Source organism: Gossypium hirsutum, chromosome D10, assembly GCF_007990345.1.
Source record: "Gossypium hirsutum isolate 1008001.06 chromosome D10, Gossypium_hirsutum_v2.1, whole genome shotgun sequence".
NCBI lineage: Eukaryota > Viridiplantae > Streptophyta > Magnoliopsida > Malvales > Malvaceae > Gossypium > Gossypium hirsutum.
In genome coordinates, this window is record NC_053446.1 from 52,431,315 (window position 1) to 52,452,840 (window position 21,526).

The window sequence follows — 21,526 nt, forward strand, 5'->3', positions numbered from 1 at the left end:
GTGTGCTTTAGAGTGCTCTCTTAGTGTGCTTATTAGATCTTAGAGGCTATCTAGTACCTCTCCAAGAAAGATTGAAGGTTGATTTAGGTCATGCTAGCATAAGACTTGTGTCTAAGGCCGCAAGTAACATCCTTGACATTTTTCGAGAAGTGAACAGTGTCAATTGGGTTGATATGTATTCAAAATTTTTGAAAATGAAAAAAATAGAATTAATAATATTAGTAGAAAAGGTGATTGGACATTATAAGAAATTAAAAGGACTTTTGAATTTAGGAAACTTAATTCAAGGAATTTACTAAATTGTAGCGTTAAAACTAAAAATATGAATTAAGTAGATAATAAGGATGGAAAAAAGAGAGAGGATTAGAAACATAATTATAACTAAAGGGAGTGATGTGAAAGGATGATGGATAGATTTTTTTTAGAAAATATTAAACTAATGGACAATAATGTTTGGATGTTCAAATCCTTATGATTTTAACTGTTAAAAACTGATGTAATTGATGAAATAATTGTACAATTACACGTAGCATGCCAAATGTACCTTATGTGAAAATTTTAAAATTTTCATAAAACTAAATCCATGTTGTGTTATCTAAGAATATAAATTTTATCAAAATTAGTACTTGTGTTTTGGAATCACAAGACCTGTCGAATTCCAGACTTTCTACCAAATGATCTTCTCCGTTATTCTCGAACTCTCGGTTGCTAAGAGAGTAAGCTCTTAATCCAAACTGATCACAAAACAAAATAATAACTTTCCAATGGAAAAAATTCAACTTTCTTTAGGGCAACCAAAATAGGGAAAACATAGAATCGAGTACTCAAAAAATTTAGAAATTATTTTTTAACTAGTAAATTTTCCTAAATCTCGACAGAGTGTCCATGTATATGATGTGTGTGTTTTTGGGTCACCTATGGCCCCTTTATATAGAAAAAAAATCATAAGATTTCTACTTGAGGAGAGGAAAACTAATATTTTAATAGAAAACTCAGAGTCCCTCCAGGACAATATATAGGGGGTGGCACTGGCACTTAGGGGTATCAGTGTGCCGTCCATCCCTTCTTCAAGATGGGTTGTTTGAGCTTTTCATATATTGAGTACAATTATATATCTGTAAACAAATTTTAATTTTAATTAAAGCAATCTCATATAATTATCCAACCTAATAATCAGTTTTCTATTCCCAAAATATTATTTATTTAATTAATTAAAAATTAATTAATCAAATTAATTTATTTTCTCAACTCAGTTTTAATTCCGCCAAAGTAATGATGAATTTACCGTATTAAAATCTATGAGTAAATAAATTTAATTTTCTCATTCAGTTAAAATATGATGACTGATTAATTTAATTTTCAGTCTGAACTTCAATTATGTAACTATAATCAATTAAATGACAATTAAAAGAAACTAAATTAATTTCGAAGTCATCTTTTTGTTCCTTTCGAGAAAATGCATTTAGTGCAAATAGTAATTCATGCAATATATTTCTCTTTCATTGTTTTTATTCATTCATTATATCAGTTCTAATTGACACCCATACAAGGTTGTGTTGAGCTGGCAAAGGGACCGCTTGGACATATATATTTAGGGCTTAAATAATTTGTAATTAACTTTTGACTCTTCGTCTATTAGTTACAACATTATTTAGCAATAGAATCAATCCACTATAAGTACCATGATTGATCTCTTCATTATATACTATCATGAAAACAACCTAGATTTATGTTTTGTCCAAAGATCTTGTCATTTATGTGTTAGCCTTATAGGATATTTGTAATCTTTTTGGGTTGTATTCGTTCACCCAAATGTAATCATATTTTATCTCATGACCACCATTACATTTTCTATGATGAAAAAGATTATTACTAATGAATTCGAATAACAATATTGTGTTCTCATCGGATGACCCGTGATCACATTTACTTTTTCATAATTCATGCAATGTCAATGAGAGGATATCATTTACTCTTTAATCAGGCTATGAATTCCACTATTGTAAGAACATCCATGTCATACATAATGTTATACCCAACATATCAACTTTAAGCTCTAACAATGACTAAGCTTAGGCTTTCAACATACCAGTTACATACGCACAGTCAATCATTTACTTAGAATTGAGATAAACCACACTATGAACATCAAAAGTGAATTTATCCATAAAAAAATTTAAGATTAATTCAACTTGGGTCTAGTCTGATGTATTGCCAATCTAGAAAACCACACACGTCTTTATCTTTTTAGGAGTCATACGCTCTAATACTTAAAACAAGATATCTTTCCAATTGGACTTATTAGATGACATAATAGCCCCTTGAATTAGTTTCTCTTTTTGATTTGTCGAACTACAAACTATTTAGATTACCTACTAATATAAGTTTTCTTCCTACATCATAATCCATCCCTATAATCCAACTTAGTTTTAGTTAAACCTAAAGTAATTAGTGAGCCAATATTTTCTTAGTTCATTTTTTTCATGCAAAAACCAGATAGGACAAAATAAGAAAGATAATAATTTAACTATGAAATATTATTGACCAATCTGGTAAAAAAATCACAGTATTTATGACAAAATAATTGCACTAAGAGCACAAAATCTCAACACAATCACCTTAGCCAAACACTCTCTCGACATGTCTCATGCATTGTAATTATTTTTGCATGATTTTAAGAGGCAACAACTAATGTCTAATTTGTTGAATGCCATGATATGATAATACCTTAGCATGTAAATACATATCCCTTTTGAGATAGACCTTTATTTGAATATGATAAATATCTAGCATCAGCATAACCAACTAATAAAAATGAATCACTTGGATATAATAGCCTCATATCAGTGGTTCCCCTAAGATATTTAAATATATGTTTAATTCAATTCAAACGTCTATATATTGAAAAAGATCTAAATCTTGCTAACAAGCTTACAACGAACGCTATATTAAGTCGTGTGTTGTTTGCAAGATACGTTAATGGCCCTATAACACTTAGATATGGTACTTCAGTATGAAGAAACTCTTCATCATTCTCACAAGGATGAACTGAGTCTTTATTCACATCTAGTGATTTTACAGCCATCAAGGTACTCAATAGATGTTCTTTATCCATGAAGAATTTCTTTGAGATCTTTTTTGTATAAGTTGGTTGATGGAAGAATTTCATCTTTTATATGCTCGATCTACAGGTCAAAACAGAACTTTGTTTTCCAATACCTTTCTTTTCAAATTAATCCTTTAGGTAATCTATTGCATTTTAAAGCTCTTTGAGAGTTCTAGTAATATTTAAATCATTAGAAAAAATAATAATTATCACAAAATCTTATCAATAACTTTTTATAAAAACAAATGGGCAAATTGGACTATTTTTATAATATTCTTTCAACAACTATTCACTAAAACAATTGTACCACATATGACTAGATTATTTTAATCCATATAAGGATTTCTTTAATCTAATTGAGCAATTTTCCTGAGAATCTCTATATTATTCAAGGACTTTCATATAAACTTTATCATCTAATGAGTTATACAAATAAGTTGTAATAAAATCTGTAAGACACATATCAAGTTTTTCACATATTGCCAGACAAATAAGATATCTAAACATAATTGTATATACCGTAGGAGAGTATGTATCTCCGTAATTAGTTTTGAGCTTTGTGAAAATTCTTTTGCTACAAGTCATGCTTTATATCTAATGACTTCATTTTTCACATTTTATTTTTGCACAAATGCTCATTTGTATCCTACCAAGTTTACATCTTTAGGTCTTTGGGTTACAGGTCCAAAACCTACCGTTTAGAGAGTGAAGTTAATTCTACTTGGATTGTGTCTTTTAATTTTGGCCAATCATTTCTTTGTTTATATTACTTGAAAAATCTATGTTCAAAATCTTTGTTTCTTTCATCACTTCATTAGTAACGGTATATGTACAAATTTCGTCAACAACCATTTTCTTATATTGACATAACTTTTCGAGATCTCTTTATTTCCATATGTTTATTATTAGGTACCTAAATATTTTCTCGAGTTTCATGATTAGTTATGTCTTGAGTCTTTTCAGAAGTACTTGCCTCCACTATATGACCATCTTGATTCATTATTTATTTTTACAAAAATTTTCATCTTTGGAACCAATTGATCTACCATGCTTCAAGTAATGCATTACTTTCATTTATTCTAATAGGTTGTTCTATTGGGACTTCTACTCAAAATTAAAATATTCCCACTTGGTATATGAGATTTGGTTACTCTTATTGGGTTAGTAAATGCTTCTAACAATTTATTTACAATAAAATAGGTTGTCTTCTGAACTTCTTAATCAGATCACTTTGTATAAGAATCTAGATAATAATAATTCATTCTACAGAATTTATTAATCCAATTTTTTACTCTCTCTCCCTTTAAAGTTGGGAAAACCATCCCATAATAACCAGTAGCTCGTGTCATAACTAAATCTCTAATTAATAGGGCAAATTATTTAATAATATAAGGAAAATAAAACTAATGTATACTCTCAACCTCCTTTAAGGACTCATATTTGTGAAATTGTGGTGGAGCAATTGGAACATATATTACATATCAAAATAATTCTAAGATAGGGAATATTTGAATCTTTACAAAAAAAAAACAATTGTAATAAATAGTGTTAATTATAACTTATTGACTTTATACGTACAAGTGCTGTAGAATGTAAATCAGCATAATCTCATGTTGAAATATAAAGCTTTGTTCTCATAAGTAATGATTTAGATACTTATTAGAGGCGTTTAATCAATAATTTCTCTAAACCATTATGCGTATGAGTAACATGTGTCACATTCAAAATTTGGGTTAGTAGAAATTAGGTTAGTGAATCGAGAGAGTAGTCATGCCCTGTTTTTAAATAAATGTAGTAGGAGTTGTGTCAAGTAAATAGATTTGGTTCAGTGGTTAGGTGTTTTGGTTGTGTGCTTGAGGTCTTGTGTTTTATTCCCTTCCATTAGGATTTTCTTTATTAATTTTGATTCCATATCTAATTTGGTACGTATAGGTTATCTTTAATTTTTGTAAGATTGTTAGAAAAAATGAGTCTATTGGTTTAGTGGTAAAGCCTTAGCTTACCCTTAAGTCTTAAGTTCTAATCTTGTTGTGTGCAAAAAGAGAATTATTTTTGCTTCTCTTTGTTGTGCCGTCCATGCATAGAATTTGGGTCAAATTCAAATTCCAACAACTTGATTTAGATAATATCATATTAGGATTTAGTGGGGGGTTAATTAGTTTTTTTAAGAAAAAAAGGGGTATGGAGAGATTATCTCTTAAAATCTCTCATTTGTGCAGTCATTTCTCTCTCTCTTCCACTTTTATCGTCCCCTTACTCTCCATTCTCCCTCATTCTACTTTCATCTCTTTTCTTTGTTTTCACTCTTATGTTTTTTTTCTCTTTTTGCTTTTCTATCTTTAATCCTATAATTTCAACTTTTTGTTTCTTTCATTTTCTTCTTGTTGTCGTCCCTTGCCACTATTCTGCTGGCATTTTATCACCTAATTCTCTTGCTAGTCGTGTGTGATCAAAGTGTTGAGTAGGGTGTTGCATTTCTCGATAAGTGTTGTTTGTAAACTTTTCAACGGTGTAGTTTTTTTTTTCGATGCTCGTGGAAGGTAAGTATTCTAGTAAATTGTCAATTGGAGTATGTATTGATTGTCTTTGTGTTTCTACTAGGTGAAGGTTGTGCAGTGAATTTTCCTCAGACTGAATGAGGTTGTCGTCGACTCTGCTACTTAAGGTAATGACTGAAATGCCTAGTTAGGGGTTGATTTCTATTAGAGCCGAATGCCCTATGGTTAGATTGAAAGCTTTAAGTCATAGGGCCAAGTAATTTAATTCGGGTAGGGGTGTCGAATAAGTGTTTTGGTTTTGATGGGTTGTTTCTAATTGAGCCCTGGATGTTGTATGTAGAATTTGGGAGTGTGTTTTAGTTTCGTTAACCAGAAAATCACCAGGTGTGAACTCTGACTCGTAAACTTGTTAAACTGTGTAAAAATCAAAACTGTCAATGCCACACGGCCATGTGGTCCACACGCACTGTGCCAGGTAATGCTTGTGGGCCACACGAAATTGGACATGGTATAAATCCAAGTCTGGCTCGACTAGGTTAAACTAGTTGGTTTCTTAGTGGAAGACAAAATTATTACCAACGGATGGTCTCTATAAGGTTGATGACCAAGCGAGAAGGGCTATAAATAGCTAGGAAATGACTTCTTAGAGGGAAAACTCTTCTCATTTATGTTTCATTTTCTTCTCTTCATTCAGCTTCTTTGTTACTCCAAAGAAGAGATAGTTAAGAGAACCTCTACATAGAGCGATGATTGTAAGGGTTGACTCAGGAAAATAGAGAATCCAGTGAACTGGTAAAGCTGTCAAGAGATTGGAAGCTTTGGCATATGGGAAAAGCTAAGCTGGTGAGGCGAAAGAGGTATGAAGTGAGTTTTTGCACTCCAACCCTGGAATGCTAAGTATGTTTAAAATCATATAGGTATATAAGTATCCACCACTTTAGTTCTGAATGCATGAATTAGCTATGATTTCATGATATTTATGTATGAAATGCATGTTTATAATAGTGAACCATAGAAGGGAATTATCGATGGGTTAGACGGAGTTAGGATTGGGAATAAAGGTGATTTTGTTAGATACCATCATACGGTATTGTTGTGTGTAAACCGTGATATGAGAAGCTCTGGGCCTTGTGGAGGGGACACTATGGTGTTCAAGCATCAAGGTTAGTGTAACACCCTTAACCCATATCCGTCGCCAAAATAAGGTTTCAAAGCATTACCGAAGTTTATCGATCAAACAGACAGAATTCTTAAACATTTCATATCATCAAAACAAGTCATCAAAGCATCATTTTAATCCAAATTATAAACATACCAAATCCAAATCAATTTGCCTAGTTCAATTTAAATTCAGATGCACCTATCTAGATTTAGTTCAATTTACCATGCCATAATATGGCTTCAAAAACAAACACATATTTATATGTATAAAACCAATCAATATTAAACTTATAATCTAATTTAAATTCAATCTACAAAATAATTATTATTTAGACACCCTAGGTACATGCTGACATAAAAGATAGATATCACCACATTTGAGTTCGGGAGTGTTGTTGGATGCTGAATCGGTGATCAAAATTGAAGTACCTAATCTGCTCACGGAAAACAAAACCGTACGTTGAGTAAAACTCAGTGGTATTTCTATAATCCGAATATTTAAAGACAAGATAATATAATATGCATATTTTAATTATAAGCACATTTGAATATTTAAGACCACATTTATTCATACAATGGCATTAGCCATTCAATATTCAATTCATAAATACATCATTTCATACCATTCTCAAATCTCATCACTTGTTATATAATAGCTTTTCACAATTTAATATATATATCATTTAAACAATAATATTATTCAATCCATATCCAATTCATGATTACGTAATTCATGTGTCTCATTTTCATGTTTCAATTCACTATCCCATTTTCATTCATATACAATATCATCCAATATCAATCATAGTACTATTTTATTTAATTACCCCTATTAACACGACTAGAACTCGGACGGATACACGGATCCAACCAACATACCAGTTTGGCACCTAGAGCCTCATTGGATAAATCCGAAGTAATAACTGTACCCATCACTATATAAATTTGACACCCAGTGTCTCATCGGTTAAACTAAAGCAAATTGGCACTCAGTGCCTCATCGACTCGAAGTTGAAGAAATCCCTAAACTCTTCCAATCCTATGGCATGTCATCTATATTCGACTCAACTCGATAAAGTTAATAGGATTTAATTTCACTTACTAGATACAACCAATATTCAATTATCATATTTGCACATATATATTCATTTCAATTCAAATAATCAATATATTCATAATATATATATATCAATTCAATCCATTCAATCAACTTTTAATTTAATTCAATGTCAAAGTGCCAAATACTCGCCTTAATACTTACCATATGCATTAAATAAAAAAATACAACAATTAATAACTAATTTCGGATTATAGAAATACAAACTAGGAATTCTGAGCTATTCCACGTCAACTTTATCTTTCCCCTTTTTAGTTGAGGATTCCGGTACGACGTTAGCTACGAAATTAAAACAATTAAAATTCATTAATACAACACAATTCAATTTCATATTGAATATTTCAATTTTTATTCAATATTTTCCTAAATTCCAATTTAGTCCCTAAATCGAGACTAATATTTATTCTTCACAGTTAATTCTATACTTTCATACAATTTCCAATTTAAACTAAATTTAACTCTCTATTTTCACTTAAATCCCTAAAATTCAAATTTTTTACAATTTAGTCCCTATTACTCAAAATTTACAATTCATTCTACAATTTAATCCTTTTTCATTTCTAACTTTAGAATCTATTAATTTAATTCCTAATACTAAATTTATTCAACATTAACAACATTTAAAAACTCAATAATTACTAAAATTTCGACATGGGTCGGGTAGTACTTAACACCAAGATTTCAAATAAAATAAAAATTACAAGAAAAGGGGACTAATTGATTAACCAATTGAACTTGAAACTTTGAAACCCCTAAGTTGTGGGTTCTTCTTTCTTTCTATTTTTTTTTTGTTTTTCTGTTTCGTTTTGCTTTTGTCTTTCTTTATTTCTTTTACTTATTTATTTTATTATATTTACTTTATTATTATATTATATATATTTACTTAAATATTAAGCAAAATATATTATAATATAGATTTTAACTTTAATTTATTAATAATATATAATAATTTTACACCTTATGTCGTATCACTAAAGAAACAATGGAATAATTTATTCTTTAGTCCCTTTAATTTTTCTTTAATCTATAATTCAACTTTCACCTTATATGCAATTTAGTCCTTATACCTAATTACTCTTAATTCATGCAAATACACTTAAACAAAACCTAATTAACTACACAAATAGCTTCGTAAATATTTATTAATATTTACGAGTCTAATTTACGGGAATGGGGTATCAGGAATGCACTTTCTGACACCCCTGACTATCAGGTCGTTATAGTTAGGACGGCGGATGGAGGAATGGGAAAAGGAATAGGGGAAAACGAAAATGGAATTCCATTAAGATACTGCCATACGGTGTTACTGTGTGCAAGTCGTAATATGCGAAACTTCGGGCCTTGTGGGGGGACACTTCGATATTCGAGCATCAAGCTTAAATATGAGATAAATTGATACCAACATTTATTAAGTTCCGTAGAGCAACACCACGACGGCAGTTAGCAGACTCTATGGGGCGACACCGTGACGACGGTAAGGTCTTACGGGGTGACACCTTGAAAGAGGTCTAATGTGTAGGACCATATCTCGACTGTGGCAACCAGTATAGTCCTCGGGGACAATAAACATGGGATAGTCCGCTGGGAAACTAGACACAGGGTAGTCCACCGAGATAATAAACACAAGGTAGTTTGCCAAGACATAAACACGGGATAGTCCGCTAGGATACTGAACACGAGGACATGGATAGAGTGTGTAAGATCATGGCTTGATTATGGTAATAGAGAGATAGTCTGTTAGGATATTTAGAATGAGGTAATCTACCATGACGTTAAACATAGAGAATATTGTGTAAGACCTTAGCTCGATTATTACAATATAGAGAGTTCGTAAGGACATTAGATATGGGATGGTCCACCAGGATGATAAAAACAGGAAGTTTTCCAGGACAATGAATACGAAAAGTCATGTAAAAGCAAGAAGTCATGATTATTACAAGTATTCGCAGTCGATAGCCAACCAGCGGATTTGAGGAAATCGCTAGAAAGGAATAAAAGTCATAGAAATTGGAAAAGTTTGTCCCTTTGATAAACAAGCGACCCAGTTAAGAACTATTGGGGAAAAGATGCGCCGTTAATACTTTATGGATAGACAATGGAAGGGGATCTATCTGTAGGTTACGGTTAAGGATCTGTCATTAAAAACCTCCATGAAGCCCTGAATGCTAGTGAAAATCCTTGAGAGGTTATTGGAAGATTCGCTCCCGACATAAGGCTTGTCGAACCTGTGATTTAAGTGGGAAAGATTAATCGTCTACTCTCTGGATCGATGAATTGGCAAAAAAAAGGTTAGTTAAAACCTATCGGTAGGAGGAGGCGCTAAAAAGGTTAGTCCAAGTGACAGTTATGTTTGTCAAGATTATTCTTTTTTTAGGAAAGTCTACTATGAGTATACCCGTTAAGGAGTAGGTTCGTGGAGAAAACGTCATACAAGGGAGATTGGTAAATAGAATGGTAAACCAGATATTAGTCTATTGGAAACTATAACTCTAAACTGTCTAGTTGTGAACAGACATATTACATACTAAAACCAAAGTGCTGCAAATAGGGTAGATTACGAAGAAGTAATCCGAAACAACTTTTCAACCCGAATGTAGGGTGAAATGAGATTTAGTCTGCCAGAATGGCAGGTGACCTCATTAGTTATCTCGATGGATGGAGTGTCGGCAAGTCCTTCGAGACTCTGATAAGTAAGAGGGACCTCCATGGATTAAATAGATTTCGAATGATCACCTAGGAGGGAGCTACCTAAGGGCCATTAGAAGGGTAGGTCGAATGACTACCTTATATATACATAGTGGAAAGAAGAATCCACATTGAGGTATGAAAGAAAGAAAGAATACAAGTACCGAAAGGGTAGAGTCCATAGATATGACGAGTCATCTAAAGAACTAGTGAAATTAGTTAAAAAGTGATAGGATGGTTTATGAAAAGATCATTTAACAATCTAATCGCCAATAGATAAGTTCGAAAAACAAATCAAAGACCGTCGGGTCAGGTTGAGAGAAATTACCTAAAAAATGAGTACGAAGTTAATTGCATTTAGTTTCTTTTCTTTTACTACCCGTATGAGACGGGGTCTATTTATGAGAAATCTAGTAAAAAAACTCACAAAGTGCTTTTGGAACTTATAGAATTTTAACATATGGTTGCAGGAATTCGCAGGATAAGGAACTCGATGAGGGATTAAGCCAGACCGTGTTAGATCAAGGATCAAAGTCAGAAAGGTGTCATGCACATTAGAAAAACGGGTGCCTTTAGAGGCTTCGCCTCAGGGTCGAATATATTGTAGTCGAATAGTTCCCTTAGAGTTGAGATTGGAGATAGTAAACTTTTATTTAGAATTCATCGTATCTGTTGTAAGAATTTTTTTAACAAGTAATACAGTTTGTTTTCAATTTAGTGAGTTTAAAATTTATTGATCAAATCGGGTTCATTTGTAGCACCCCATACCCGGATTCAGTGATTGGGTATTGTGAAGGTGTTACAACATCAAGTGTGCCTTTAATACAACCAAGTTTACAACCCTAAGGTTTGAAAAAAAAATGTCTTTAAAAAGCATGAGTTGACTTGAGTTGGTGTTGGACACAAAATTGCTCTGCAGTATTTGTCACCCTGTCAAGCTTCAGTGTCGCGACACACAAGCTTTAGTGTCACGACGTCCTCGGCAATAGGCACAATTTTGGCTTGGGAGTTCTCGATGTCATGACACAGATTACATGGTGTCACAACATCCTCAATAGTAGCCCTGGTTCTTTCACTTCAACTATCAACAGTAGAGTCACAACTTTGAAGGCTTGGAGTCGAGATCGGGGCTTGATTTCGCGACACAACACACCTGGTGTCGCGACATCCTTGGAAGATTGCTCCAGGTTGGTTTCTCGTTGAATTTTTGCTCCTCTAAGGTAATGGAGGATCGATGTCGCGACATCCTTACATTAGTGTCACAACAACTTAAGTATTTGATATTTTCCTCAAGGTTCGGTCATAGCCATTTCCTTACACACACTCAAATTAACCATTAAAGTCCTAATAGCATAGTTTTGCCAATTTGGGTCTCAAAAGGATTAAAACGATAGAAAACTATCATTATCACTAAAAAATAAAAGTGAACAAAAAGCGTTAAAAAGACTCGTCAATTACTTGAGAGCAAACTCATCAAGTGTTCGCGAGAGCCTAATTTGACATATCAAATTACGATAGATCAATTTCTTAATCTATTTCTATTTTGAAAGTATTTCAGAATAATAAATGTTTTCATGAGTTATTTTTGACCCATGTTTTCTTGAGTTTTATGCTTTTTTGTTTGTTTACCATTGGTTAATAAGTCTTCACTTTTAGAAGTTTTAGTCTACTCTTGTAGCACTTTTTTCGTCTTGCTTATGCATGTAATCTTACTGTGCAAGTGAATTTAGGGATGGTTTTTTCGTCGTCCTCTCTAGTTTTGTGGATGCTCGATTCTTTTGCTGATTTTGCCCACCCGTTGTTTTGGACCATCTACGGCTGGTTTTCTTATTATGATAGTTGCTTGCAATCACTCTAGATATGCCATGCTTGAGTTATAACAAAGTCGGTTGTTAACAAGTTGTAATGTTTTATTGATGTTAAGGTTCAACCTTTGTTGTGTTGATAAAGCTTATCATTCATTATCGATGATGGGTATTTATTATTATTATTATTTTACTTGAATTGTATGATAGTAGTTTGCAATGTTAATAGTCTCACATTGCTAACAAATTTAAGTATATAAATTATTTAAATATACAATTCCTTGTAACTTGAATAATTGACTTAAGTGCCTAGCTCACTGGAAAAGTGGACGGGTTTACCTATTGGGCTTTATATAAATATTTTAAAGGTCAAAATATGTGCACTTGAGACTCTTGGGATTTATTTGTTGGTGCAAATAATTTGTATATATATAATTATTTTTTTATTTTCTGAAATAAATTATTATTTATTTATGTTTAAACAATTTTATTCAAATAGACATAATTTCCAAAAAAAAAAAATCTTAACGAAAAGCACGGTTTTTCTGAAAAGTTACAATGTTATAGAAAAATGAAACTTGCGCCACAAGTTTTGTACTAAGTGTCTACATATAAAACTCAAAAATATCATTTTCACTATTCTATTTTTGTTGTTGTATTCTAGAGGCAAAATTAATAGTCTATTTATTTTCTTTTAATTTTCTTTTCTTGCACCATAAATTTCTTTCTTGTACTAAAATTTTTCTAACATATAATTATATGGTTGTATTTATGAAATGAATTAATGAATTTTCCCTTTAAAAAACAATTATATATAAGCATGTGATAAATTTGACACTAACAAAGCATAGATAAACAAATAATACGCACTCAAAAAATAAATATATAAAATTCATAAATAATAAGGTAAATGTACGTTTTGATATTTGAACTTAGTTTCAGAGTTCAAATTGGTACCTAAAATTTTTATTGGTAAATGTATGTCAATTTGCCTTTAAGCTTAAATTTAATACCTAAAATTTATTTTGGTCCAAATAGGTATGTGAACTTGGCTTCTTGGTTAAAATTGGTACATGAATTTAGCTTTTTGATCCAAATCAGTACTTAATTATTTGGACTAATTTGAACTATAAAGCCAAGTTCAAATACCTAATTGAACAAAAAAAATTTAAGTATTAAATAAAGTTTAAGTACCTAAATAAATAACCTTAAATACCAATTTAAATCTTGAAACTAAATAAAATAAAATTTATTAACATATTATTAAGAATAAAATTATTTGAGCCCATAACAAGGAAATCTCAAAGAATAAAATAAATGAATCTTCTATTTTGATAAATTTTCCGTACTCCATTGATCTTTAGTAAACTTTTAAAATGACATAAAATTATACTTAAAAAATTATTTAAGCAGACAACACTAAGAATCTTTAGAAAATTCCTAAAGTTCAGTCTGAAAATCCTTTAGTCCGAGCCCCACCTCATTTTGAATATTTTTTAATCCACAACACCCCATGAATTTTTAGAAATTTTTGACAAATCACTTGGCACCTTGTAAATCTTTTTAAAAACCGAAATAAATTTATTTTTCGGAAAAAAAAACCCCAATTTTATATTTCATGTTTTGGGAATAGACATATAGACCACTCAATCACATACTATTAGCTACAATTTGATAGTAAAAAGAAGAAAAAGAAAATCTCAAAATTTATACAACCAACACAAACTGCTGTAAAACTCCACAATTGTTAAGAGCAATCCATTGTGGGATTCACGCAAATTGAAATAAATCCGCATATACCAGAGTTTGTTTCCTTTATTCATGATGATGTTGCGGATGAAGGAGAAACAGTGAAGGGTTCTTGTTCTTCACAGGTGAGCATATCATGAGGACCAGCTTCTTCTCGGCCAACTCCCAAAAGGTCAAGGTAATAAAGGTAATGAGAGATCATATTGTTCATGGAATCACTATCACCTTGACCACAAACTTGGTCACCATAAAGAACATTCATGGTGGTTCCAAAACCTGGAACCCTCTTGGCCAAGGTGTCGTTCTTGGTTGGTTTCCAGTTGCCAACGAAAACGTCATGGGCTGAGGGTTGGTGTTTCTTCACCGGCGTCATCCACCTCCACATTGCTGTCTGGAAAGCCAAGGTTGCGTTGTCTTCTAAGTATTCTGGGTGGTTCAACAAGTCCACCTTCAAAGCCTCTCCAGTTTCCCCATAGTTGTAGTTCCAGTAGATAGGCAAGGCACCACGGCCATGATATGAGACTCCTGGTGTGCAAGGATAGGTGTATTTGTAGTAATCATCGCAATATATTTTGCTAGGGCTCATTTCTTTGTTGTAGCAAAGACCCCAAGCCAATGGTCCCCGGTAGCGACTCCGTAGCCACCTGAAATTATTATAAACCAGAGCCATTGTTCAAGAATAACAAACAGTTAGATAAGCCACATTCGTTTAACATTGCTCTTGGATGATCAAAAGTAATATTAAACACTTTTAACTAATCACATATTTACTTACATGAAGTTTTGCTGCCGACATGTCCAAGAAAAGCAGCGACTTCCTTCATATTCTGGAGCTTTTCCCCAGTGGTACCAAATCCATGAGGCTGATACTGAGCAGCAGCCGTAATGAAAGAATGGTAATCCCAGAACCCAACCGCATGAGCTACCGGCGTGTTACGCTTCGCAAAAAGGTCCTCAAACTGGTAAGTTTGGAAGTAATCAGAAATGGTATGGTTGCAACAATACTTTGACCACCCTTTACATTCCCACCCTTTGTCACACAGCTTCTTGCCCTTTACCATCTTCACCAATGGCTTCACAGATTCCTGGCAGTTGGCCAGTGCCATCAGCATTGCCGCCACTGAAAAAAGAACCAGCCATTTGGCTTCCATTATCAAAGATTCAAAGCAAAATGTGGTGGTTGTGGTTTGGATTTGGAGTGGAGGAACCAACACTGGGAGTTTATAGTAAAGATTTGGGGAATGTTTTTGAGTGCTGCAGTGAAAGGGTTAGAAAGTGAGGTTAGAACTGATTAGGGGAAGGGCGATTTTCAGGGTTGATGACTGATGGGCACTCACACTCACACTAGTGTCAAGTTTTGCTTGCGTTTTATGCTTCTTAGAGTGAAAGCAACGAATAGCTTAAAGCAAAATGTTGATGTTCTATTCTTACTCTGCACACTTGGCTTGGCTTCTAGGATTCATTGGTTCGGTTTTAATCAGTTCTGGATGAGATAATTTTTTTTTTAAAATATGAGCTTAATTCAAATCGCCATCTTTATCGTTTTAGATTATTGATTAATTTATTAAAAAAAACAGTTTTATATAACCTTTTAAAAATTATGAACCGAAACCAAAACCAAACTAAATTTAATAAAATTGAATCTTTTCAATTTTTCCATTTCTTTCCTCAGCCCTAGACTGGCTTGGACCTGGACCAGTTGGGGTTTTTTGGGATTCATAATTCATTGTCCTGAAACTTTTGCTTTTGGGCCAAAGACTTCTCATGGGCTGGAAGGGGATAATGTCATATTTGATATATATACTTTTATAAAATGTTCAAAATGATATTTATATTTTGAAAATTTTTAATGTGATACTTGAACTATCAATTTATGTATTATTTGGTACTTTTATTTTCATAAAGTGATACGTGTACTTTAAAAATATTCAATGTACATAAAATTAACACCCTGAATAAATCATATCAAGCCAATTTCTTTTCGAGATTTCGAATGTTGAGATGTTAGAAGACTATGGAAGATTTGCAGTTCTCATTGTTAAAAGAAATTTTCATCGATGTTGAACGCTGGTCTCGGTTCCATTTCATACGTTTTCGCACAACTTGGATTGAAGTTACAGGCGCTCCTTTGCACGCTTGGAACCTAGAGACGTTCAAAAGCGTTGCTAATTATTAGGGTGATTTTATTTCCATGGAGTCTAACTCGCTTAATATCGGCTAATCAGTTAAAACAAATTGAGGAACTCATTATTCCTGAATGTGGAGGTGAACATTTCCGAAGTTGGGGATTCACAGCCTTTGAATCTGGAGGTGGACGTGCTAAATTCTCATATGGTCATTTTGATTTTGCTAAAGAAGATTCGTCTGGTGGTGGAAGGAGTTGAGAGGTTGAAGATACATTTAATGAAGAGGTGAGGTAGTGACGAGAGGTTCTAGGAAATCAAAGGAATTAGCAGAGAACTTAGACCCGATTATTGCTATTGCCTCGAGAAATGATTAGAACGAGGCTTTGGGGAGCAACTCAACATCCATTGATTTCTCATCGAGAAAAAGGAAGGTGAGTCGTATTGGGTCTAATCACGGGTTGAAACTGGGCCAGAAGATTATTTTAGCAAGGTCACAAGATAAAATTATATATGATGCGGGCCAGTTTAATAGGACAAGTTTTGGGCCTTATTTGTTGAAGGCAAGTTCACACTTCGGTCACGATGAAATGATGGGTTGCGGAGCAGATTTGAAAGATGTGTGTTAGGATCGACCCGATTAAGCAATAAGTAAAAAAAATAGCAAAATAAATTGAGAAATTGAACGCACAAATTTAACGTGGAAAAATCCTTCCAAAGAGGATAAAAAGTCACGGGTAAGAATAATTTTACTATAATGACAAAAGAACGAAGAGTACAAAAGATAGAGATAAAAACTAAACCCCGAAAGCCCAAAAATAAAGAACTCTCAAAACGTAAACACAAAATTCTCTAACACCTTGTTTGGTTGGGTGTAATGGATTAGCCATTACACCCCGAATCGGTGGCCCCACTGAATACAGCGTTTGGTTCGTTGTTTTCCCTAATACGGGCCTAATCCGTTGCGAACGGATTTCGCAGTTTGGCTGCTTCACCACCGATTTCTAATCCCTTGCAAAAGCAAAGATTAGGTAATCGGTGTCTCATTTACCCTCCCCTTACCGAAATCGACTCCAGCCGACCCTCTCCCTCCCAACATCAACAGAAGGTGCCGGCGAACCAAACCTCTACCCGCTCCCGATTTCAGCTTTGCATCCTTCTCCGACTCGACGGTGTCAGATCTCCGGACGGCTTGAATCAGTAATCTCCGCCTCTGAGTAACCTATTTCTTTCCTCTCTGCATGCGATTGTTTCAGTTCTTGCCAGTTATGGTTTTTTTTTCATTGTTTGTTTGTTTGTCCTGAATTACAGGTTCTTTGCTCCAGCAGTTCTTCATCGGTCTCCTCTCTGATTTCCTCATTACAGGTTAGTTTCCCCTCATTGCATGTGGCTATACAATTGTTTGCAATGGCTGCATAATTTATTAAATGTGGCTCCATCTACTTGATCAGTCAGAAATGAAAACAAAGGACTATGAATGCTCATGTCCTGTTTGGATTTGTAGGCTTTTTGAGATTTTTGTTGAATAGAAACACTCTGATATTCTGTCATGGCTACTGCAATTTAACATGCATATAATGAGCTCTAGAATGACAGCATAGTCCTGGTTGCCATAAAATTTCTCGGTGGTTGTTTTCAAAATGAATCTAAACTAGACAGAGATTCCAACATATATATCTTGAGCAAGTACCAAAAAAAGAGATCATCTTTAAAACTGACTTGACTACTTCAACTTTGAATGCTTTGAAATGTTTGCTCACTGATAAATGTTTGAAATGGTGCTGTTAATTTGGTACTGTTAACTTTGAATGCTTTGAAATGTTTGAAATGAATTAACACCCAAGTACATTTACTGCTAATTTGATCTCCAAATTGGTGTGGAATTATGAAACTAAGAGAGTTTTTTCCTATATGTTGCTTTTACGTTTCACTCTTTTTGAAATATTTAGCTGACAAGGTCTCCTTCCACTGTATCTGCTTCTGGCCATATATGAGAAACCAAGAAAACCCTTTCTTATTCGGCTATATATATATATATATTGAAGTGAAAATGAAGCCATGACTTGTACCTCTAGTGGATGGCACCCAAGGAAGATAAATTACCCAAAGCTTTCTTCATTACCAAATCTCTCATTTTACTTTTAAAAGTTTTAAATTATCTGTCAAACTTATAATCTGTCAATGCATGGTTCGGATTCCATACCTGAGAATCAAATTGGGTTGGTCGAATCCCATGTCCTAAAGATTCCATAGACATACGTCAATTATAGTTCTTCGAGGGTTGGCAACACATTTGTAGTTTTCTTACACTATTCCATTCACCGAGAGTTAATATCCACACATAATAATAAGAATCCATTCGCATCACATATATACACCCACTACATTTAAAGAAAACTATCTAAATAAAATTTTATCACTTACTTCGAATGAATTTCCCAATATTATTGTTGCTTTTTAACATGTCTTCACAACAATCACTAGCAAGGAACCCTTTGGAAATTGTCACCTAAAACTTTGAGTTTGATTTTCAAAATCCACTCTTGTATCTTACCTCAACATTTATGAGAAAAATTCGATTCAACTAGAAAAAAATTAATTTTTTTATTTTGAGTTAACTGAATTAAATTATTCAATTTTTTTGAGTTAATTCGAAAAAGTAATTTGATTTTTTGAGTTCGATTCAAGCTGAATTTAAAACTTTAGTACCAATTCTTGTATTAATATCAATTATGATAAAAATATAACGATTTTGATACTTTCAAAGATCTCGTTCAAATTTAAACATTATTAAAATAAATTGCGCTAACTTTAAGCTCAAATAAAAATTTTATTTATGTTATTTAAGGTATATTAAAATATAATTAAAATCATTTTGATTATATAATATTTTTAATTGAAATATAATTAAAATCATTTTGATTATATAATATTAATATAAAACTATACATTTAAATCCAAAATATAAATAAAACATGGCATAACAATTAAAATTTAATATTAATAGAAAAACATATTTAATATTATATTTATTATTTAAATTTTTTGTCCATAATATTTTTTAACTATGTGTTATAAATTATTGTTTGGGTGATTGATAAAGAAATGAAATTAAACCCTAAATGATATCATTTAATAGATACTTTTTTGCTTCGTGTGTTCTAAATTTGTGGTGTTTATTTTTTTTATATTGTGTAATTGCAACTTCAATTCTTTAATGTGTTGCAGTAATAGCTCGTCTGCTTTTAATTGCACAAAATGTGAGGCGTAAAAGAATTGGTATTGCAATTACAGATTGAATTGATTTGTTGATGTTACTTTAGGTATCTAGTTTATGAAACTTTGGTGGTGTTTGATTAAAATTCTGTATTGTACTAAACTTTGTTGAATTATAATTTAATTATCTTTTCATTCAGGATGTGTTATAAATTTAAATTTATATCAAACTAACGATATAATATTATAAAATGTTCACCTTTTGATTCATGATATTAAAAATAGTAAATAATGTTAATTTGTTTTTTTTCTTAAGATAAATATGTCAGGTGTTCCACAATCACATGCTTCTTCTCAAGCTTCTCGAGGAAGCAAAAGAAAATGGGTTCCAAAAGAAGATGCAGCCTTGGTTTCTTGCATGGTGGATTTGCACAATGTAGGAACATTTAATGCTGATACCGGGTTCAAAGTCGGTTATTTGAACGAGCTAGAGAAAATGCTAGAAAAGGCTTTACCAAGAGCAATGTTGAAGGCGAAACCAAATATTGAATCTCGGATTAGGTGCCTAAAAAGGGAATGGTCATCGTCTATGACATGCTTAATGGCCAAAACAATAGCGGCTTTGGTTGGGACGAGCATAGGCAGCTCGTTGTTGCTGAAAATGCAGTTTGGGAATCCTATGTAAAGGTAAAATGTATTTCAAGTATTTATTTGTTTTTTTTTTACAAAACTTATAACTAATATGATTTCCTCATTTTTTTAGAGTCACAAAGAAGCCTCTCATTTCAGTCATCGTTCTTTCCCTTATTACAACCAGCTTACTGCCATATACGCGAGATCGAGTGACTGGGAAAGACGCTCAAACAGCTGCTGATGTTCTTGAAGAAATACATGCTGAGGATGCACGTACTACAGATATGAATGAAGAGAGAAACACATTCTATGACTGCGAAGCTGACGTCTCTTTAGACGACATGGATGTTTCTGGTACAGATCCGCGAAGAGATAGAGACCAAGGGGGTTCCTCATCTTCAAACAAGAGAAAGAAGAAATCTGATGCTCGTGATAATGTGTATTCTTCATTTGATGAGGCTGCCACTTTGTTAGGGGAAAAAATTTAGGTCGTTGGCGATCAAATCAGTAGGAGTATTGCCTCCGATGTGGTAGTTCAGCAAAAGTCAGAAGAACATCAAAAGATGGAAGAGAAAGCTTCAAATTTATATTCAGCCTTATGGTCAATTGAAGGTTTAACCGACGATCAGCAGTATGATGCTTTGAGTAAAATTCTCGATCATCCAACTCAAATGATCGTTTTCTTTAGTTTACCTTCTGTTGCCCGATTGGAATGGGTCAGAAGATTTCTTTCTCACCATTAAATATCAATGTTCAAACTTTTTGATGTTGTAAAACTATATAACATATGGATTATGATGTACAATTTCATTTTCATCTAACCTTTTCTTAATATAAGTTAATTATGTTTATGCAGAATATAATTCTCAAGTTATATATTAATTTTAGTAAATTCATATAAGAACATTTTATTATTAAGAATTTTATGAAATTATATATCACTATTAAATTATATTTAATATTAATTATTTTAAATTGTATAAATTCATATAAGAAAATTTATTATCAAGAATTTTATGAAATTATATATTATTATTAAATTATATGTAATAATTATTATTTTAAATTATACAAATTCATAAAATATAATTTATTATTTATAATTGTTTTAAATTTTATTAAATCATATATTTTAATTATAATATATTTAATATTAATTATTTCAAATTTTCTTTTATAGTATAATATATTATGATTTGAGTAAATTCATATAAGAATATTAATTATTAAGAATTTTATTAAATTATATATTTTAATTATAATATATTTAATAATAATTATGTTAATTTATATTTTACAGTATCATATATTATGATTTGAGTAAATTCATATAAGAATATTAATTATTAAGAATTTTATTAAATTATATATTTTAATTAAAATATATTTAATAATAATTATGTTTAAATATGATTAAATTATTTATTATTGAT

At 32.1% G+C, this 21,526-nt stretch overlaps 1 protein-coding gene across 1 annotated transcript; it reads right to left on the bottom strand.

Annotated features, from left to right (window-relative positions):
• Positions 1-14,010: 14,010 nt before the first annotated feature.
• Positions 14,011-15,335, bottom strand: LOC107943097 (chitinase-like protein 2). Its single transcript, XM_016876835.2, is given in 3 exon segments — positions 14,011-14,745; positions 14,748-14,765; positions 14,897-15,335. Coding segments are annotated over 3 exon segments (948 nt in total). The 5' UTR covers positions 15,273-15,335; the 3' UTR covers positions 14,011-14,191.
• Positions 15,336-21,526: the final 6,191 nt, after the last annotated feature.